The following is a 6,000-nucleotide window of genomic DNA, read 5'->3' as shown; positions in this document are numbered from 1 at the left end:
TGACAGGATCTCAGCAAGTACAGCCACAGCTTTGTATGAGGGCCAGCAGCATATGTATAGGGCCTCTAGCTTGGAAGTCCCATATACCACGAATGCTGTCGCTTGGTGGGCAAACCCCCTGCTTCTGATTCTAATTTAGAGGTACAGTGGTACCTGCCTGTTCTCATTAGAATGAAGGGAAATCCTATGGATGACACCACTCCAGCCCGCCGGGCTTGCTGCCAAATTAAGCCCCACGTTGGAAGTAACTTATTTGCCAAGCAGATGTGTTTGAGCAACATGTTGAAGAACTAGTGAGATACAACAAGGGTCACTGAAGATGACAAATGTGTTTGAACAATGTGTTGAACGAGCGAGACATACTGAGGAATTATGAATGGTCCACATACAATAGTCTTGTTACCTGTAAAGATGTGCTTCATTGAAGACCATCTGTGCTTTCAAAAACGTACTAAAACATGATGCCGCCTCACACCACAATAATGCAGGTTTTTCTCCCTATATCAGTTAATTGATGGTTTGGATGTCGATGTAATGCCAGGTCAATCAATTCTAGGCACAGTACACCAGCACCGTCTTTCAAGTCAAATCAAAAGCAATTGTCAGGTTTGCCGCCTGTCTTCATCCTCTTTAAACTATGCATTTTATTGTGTTTTTCGGAATAAAATACAGTTTCAGTAGATTATGCACATAAAACTAAGGACTTCAACGATTCAATCTTCCTTAAATTGATATCAAATATTCATTAACAGAATAGGCCATCATCATTAAAATGTGTTCAAAGCTGGTGCTGCACCCAGCCCATAGACATGCAAGAGATGGTGTGAAGACAGAGAAGAACAAGAATAAATAAATAATCTTCCAAATTATTATTTATCAAAACATGCATGGTGACATAAGTGACATGGTCCTGTGCAATCATTTTACGAATATGTGTATCTAAGCTTGCTTGATTCCTCATATCTGACATCCATTCCTGATTAATAGGCTTCTACCTCAGTGGCCACACCCTGCGAATGCTTTTCTTGGCCACCACTAAAGGTCTGAGTAACCAACAAGGTGTGCCAGCCTACCCTTTTTGTGCCACACCCGCTTAATGTAGCACTGTTACCTTGGAAGTCTTAGGAAGCGGCAAATCCAGGACTAGGGCAATCTTGTCAATGACTGCCTGAAAATAACCTTTGACCTTTGTCAGTCCAAAAGCATGGGCCTCATTATAAATGTGCCTGGTATCCTACCGTATTACTGGCGGAATACTGGCAAACTGTAATACTGCGTCCACCACTGGGTCTACCGGAATTACCGGCAGATTTCAAGTGTCATAAACGCTGGTAAATCCTGTATTATTGGCCCTGATATTATGGGGCCAGTAATACCGGCAATTTTTTGCCGATAGTGTGATATGATATGGCATTTATAACACGCCTATACACAAGTGTAAAAGAGGAAAGTCCACCACATCACTGGCAAACTTGGAATTTGCCGGTGCGGTAATGTGCCAGTATACAGTAATAACGGCGCGTTATTACCGCACCGGCACACTCGTAATGAGGCCCATGTGTTTCAGTGGCCCTTTCTCTCTTTCCTAATCACAGTACACATCGCTATCCTGTAAAGCATACTTTCACAATTCTCCCCGGGATCCAGTGTAACCTGAACATTATTTTATTTTGGCGAAACCATCAGGAAAATGTCGATATTGCTTTGGGAGCCATTGATCAAGGTTTCGGTCTCTGGCCATCAGCCAGAACCATGACCAATTCTTAATGTACATTATCATGTGTCCCAATATGTGTTGACCTTTTCTTGAACGTCCAGCATCCGAGGTCTCAGTTTTCTTGAATGGAAACAAATACTGTCCTGTCATTTACACAAAGAAGGACATTTGCATCTTACCCACATTTGGGGAAACTCTGAATATCACATTGTCGTCTGATAGCAGAAACCAATTGTTCAATTTCAAATGAAATAAATAAGGCCAGACTGGTCATCAATGCTAAATTCCTATGGGCTTCGCAATGCCATTTGTTAGAATTGTTGCTGGAGTCCTGATTAAAAAAACACCAAACACACTCAAGGAGCAATTTTGAGATGACAATCGTACACTAACAATGTCATATTGTGAAGTCAAACCCAATATTGGGTGTCTGTATCATAAATGGCATCTTGGATTTAAGAATTTGAGACAAGATCTCAGTACTTTAGGCAGTAATGTCTTGCCTCACATAAGAGCCATGTGTTGAGCATCAGAACGACAATCAATGTGATGATGATGGTTTTGATTGTGTTAGAGATGGACTGCACATTGTACTATAATAGACATCATCCCTTGGCAAACAGTTAATCAGTCACCAGACTGAGCAAGAAAGGCCTTTCACTGTCCCCAGCACTAAAACAATACATTTTATAACAGAATTGGAGACAAATAATATATTAAGAAACAAAGAGTTCGAGGATATAGAACAACACAGGAACATACATATAATTCACATCTTAGCTCGCTTTGGACAGTCTGAGGCTTGTATGTGTAGGCGGGACTGTGCATGATTATTCATCCTGGTTGCAGTCCAATTCACCCCAGTGTTCTGAGCACACGGCCCAGGTTTAGCAGGCTCGTAGCTCATTTATTGCAAGTGTTCCATCCTCAACATCATCACTGTATGAGTTGGTCTTCAGACCATCTCCTCCTTTGGGATTTTCAGGCTGTGCTAATTTTCTCCCGAGTCGGTTCACGCCTTTTGGTGAATTTCCGACACCATGGAGGAGACCATCCTGCCATCAACAAAGTCTTTCACAATAGTCTTCATCTTTCGGCTTCCGTTGGCATCTGGAAGAACATGGGAGAATATGACATTGATAACGGGTCGGCAGCCGGGTGGTTTCCTGTCCTGCTCTACTCCAGTGCGTGCACAAACACAAGGCATATGCAGTAGTTATTATGGTGATAAGGACATGCTGCATTCTATTCTCAGCAAGAGCCACCAGGCTCTGAGCACTGGAGACAATAGTTAGTCTTCTGCATTTGCTAGTTTAGCTTCACAAAGATGGCATCTATAGTCATGCATCGAATACCAGATATGGGGGCCCATTACAAGTTTGGCAGTGCAGGGAAAAAGTGGCGGCAATTATGTTACCGCCCCTTTTCCTGAACCACCAAATTATAATTTTTGGCAGATTTACAACCAGTGGAATTACTGCGTGGTAATTACCCCCCCCCCCCATGTTCAATCTGCCATAAAATCCCTATGGTGTCCTATGGAGTCCAACAATGGGGAATTACCACCACTTGTAACTCCAAAGGACCAGATGGTGGCAATGGTAATTGAGTTTGGTGGTATTTCAGCAGATTTACTAATGGAATACCGCGAAACTCGTAATGAGGCACATGATGTCTAACTCTCACAAAGTCCAATATGCCAGGCAACTCGAAACTGGAAAGGGAAGGAGCTGCAACCTCAATTTAAAAAAAAAAAAAAAAACAAGTGGAGCGCAAAGATTGATGAGCTGAATAACATGATGTTGTCTATTTGGATTTGTAATGCGCCTAAGCCTACTGGCGTCATCATGGGAACAAAACAGTAACAGTCATGATTCTACTGACTCGTTTCCTTTTCAAGAGTCTCAGTCATATTTTGAAAAGACTATAGAGAGTCTGAACAATCTATAAACTGCATTTATGTATAGAATATGTCCCTGCAGGCACATATTTAATCATGTGTCAGTAAGAAGATCTAAAGTTAGTGACTGGGAGACAATGGCAACAGCATTAATAAGCTACGATTGTACATAGCATTGACGTTATCCTTATCTTCGAGTTCTTATAGCACAGAGATCAGAAAGTCTGGGGTTTGAGAGCTCCAGCCACAGCAGATTACAGGAAAAATGCTCAGCTTAAAATAGCTCCCATTTACATGCACGGTATTCAAAATAATGGTGTGCAAGCATCCTGTAAACATGGCATGGATTTGAATCTTTTGTTTGCATTTTTTTAAACATATTTATCTGTGTTTCTACTTTATCAAACCTTTTCCGCAACATCCAAATAATCACATAACATCCAAATCACCTTTACAACTTCTAATAAAAATATCAATATACAAACATACATGCATTCTTCATAAACGTGCCAGTCTTATTTAAAAAATAATAAAAATGACTAGACATAAACTGTTTCTCCCAATGTTTTATGCATTATTAATAGTATCCTAAATAATGCAATACATCACTATTTCCATTGATCATACATCAATCTAGCCCAGAACCGTTGGCTCTTTAGGACAAGAGTTGGACATCCTACATTTAGCCAGTGAGAATGAGAGGAGATTGTTATGAAATAGCAGCATAGGAGAATAAAAATAAATAGTACATCATTTGTTGTCCAAGTGGTGACAGAATACTTGTTCAACATTTTATACCATAGAACAAGTGAAGGAATCCCCTCGACCCTGAGTTATACCAGGCAAATAGACAAGTCAAATCAATGAAAATTAGATAACTCGGGATATATCCAAAACATGGAATTTGTGAATAAATTATTAATTTTGTATAACCCAAAGATGACTTAAAGATGTGTTAATTAAGCATTAACTGCTTGCAAATAATATGAATTATTATCGTGTAAATTCTTTTTAAACATTTATCCTGACAAATAATTTTAATTGGTTTGACAACTACTGTACAACCAAATATCCAAAGGGGCTTCCATGTCTTTTATGAACGTCTGAGGATTTCAGTATCTGCGTTGAGTATAGAATACATTGGGAATACATGACAATACACATTGAAATCCATGTTGAGAGTGTACATGATAACTTCTTTCCATTTTACTTACTAAAATACGTTTCAAATAGACCATGTTTCTATAGTTCCGGAGGCAGAAAAATAACTCTCCTTTTATCAAACACAATGCATGGCTGTCACAAGAGATCAACAAAGCAAATTAATAAAATATTTACCTCTGTGATTTGTCTGAGAAATCGCTGATCCGCTGTAATAAAAGAAAAAGAAAAACAGCATAAGACCAGTGGGTCAAAGAGTTGTACAATAGATTCCAGTGGAACATAAAATTACCCCTCGGTCTCTCCAAGTCTGATTAGTGTTGGCTTAATAGTAACTGAGCATATGGTTCTCTCCAAGGTTGGTCAGCAATAGTAACTGAGCACAGGCTAGGCAATAACTAATTAGCTCATCTGACATCGCTCATGGAACTCTGCACTGCAAGGAGGTGAATGGCCACAACTGCAGAGGCTAAATACTACCAGAACAACATAGCCAAGGCCAACCACAAAAGTAGAGCCGTCTTTATAGCAATCAAGCATTGCATCAATCATTTACCTGACCCACACGTAATGCACTCCATCTAAATATCCACCACCAACAACTATTTCTTCATTAACAAGATCAGCATGATCCACCAGAACAAAGATACCATCGCCACAATTTACAGAATACCACACAATCCTCCTTGCAAAGATACCACTACCTCTCAGATTTTCAGGACACTCACAAGGAAATAATTGACTGTCACAGTAGCATCCCTCAAAGTCACTTTGTACATGGATGGCAGTCTTCCTGGTTTTGTACTCAAGACACTTCTGACTGCAGAACTCCTCCCTTAACTGCCAATCATCCACAGCTGCCTCACTCAAGACACCTTCCTCTCGACACCTCAAGACCAAAAAGATCATCTCACTTCTCAAGAAATCTGCATTGAACCCTGATGACCTCAGCAACTACAGTGCCATCTTACCTTTCTAGGTAAGATCCTTGAGAAAGCAGTAGCCACACAACTGCTCCAACACATCAATACCAAAACCTCCTTTAGTCCTACCAATATGGCATCAGACTCAGGTGTAGCATAGAAACGACTATCAAGGTGATCAACATCGTTAAAATCCTTGACAATGGCAATCCTCGCCTCCAGGTTCTCACTGACCATCCACCTGCATTCAACACAGTTCACCGACACTCACTGACATTCTACAACCATCCTTAGCTAGT

At 40.4% G+C, this 6,000-nt stretch overlaps 1 protein-coding gene across 2 annotated transcripts in view; it reads right to left on the bottom strand.

Annotated features, from left to right (window-relative positions):
* Positions 1-265: 265 nt before the first annotated feature.
* The window catches only part of LOC138521585 (keratin, type I cytoskeletal 20-like), a 153,277-nt gene continuing 147,542 nt past the window's right edge, over positions 266-6,000 (bottom strand). For both annotated transcript variants that reach the window (XM_069634530.1, XM_069634531.1), the window contains exons 7-8: positions 4,956-4,987; positions 266-2,827 (exon numbers count right to left, since the gene is read on the bottom strand). In XM_069634530.1, coding sequence (XP_069490631.1) covers positions 2,730-2,827; positions 4,956-4,987 — 130 coding nt within the window. In that variant the 3' untranslated portion in view covers positions 266-2,729. The remainder of the gene's footprint in view (positions 2,828-4,955; positions 4,988-6,000) is intronic.

Source organism: Ambystoma mexicanum, chromosome 13 (assembly GCF_040938575.1).
Source record: "Ambystoma mexicanum isolate Mex_15411 chromosome 13, UKY_AmexF1_1, whole genome shotgun sequence".
NCBI classification, from domain to species: domain Eukaryota; kingdom Metazoa; phylum Chordata; class Amphibia; order Caudata; family Ambystomatidae; genus Ambystoma; species Ambystoma mexicanum.
The sequence above is the reverse complement of the archived record's forward strand: the minus strand, read 5'-3'. Positions and strand labels throughout refer to the sequence as shown.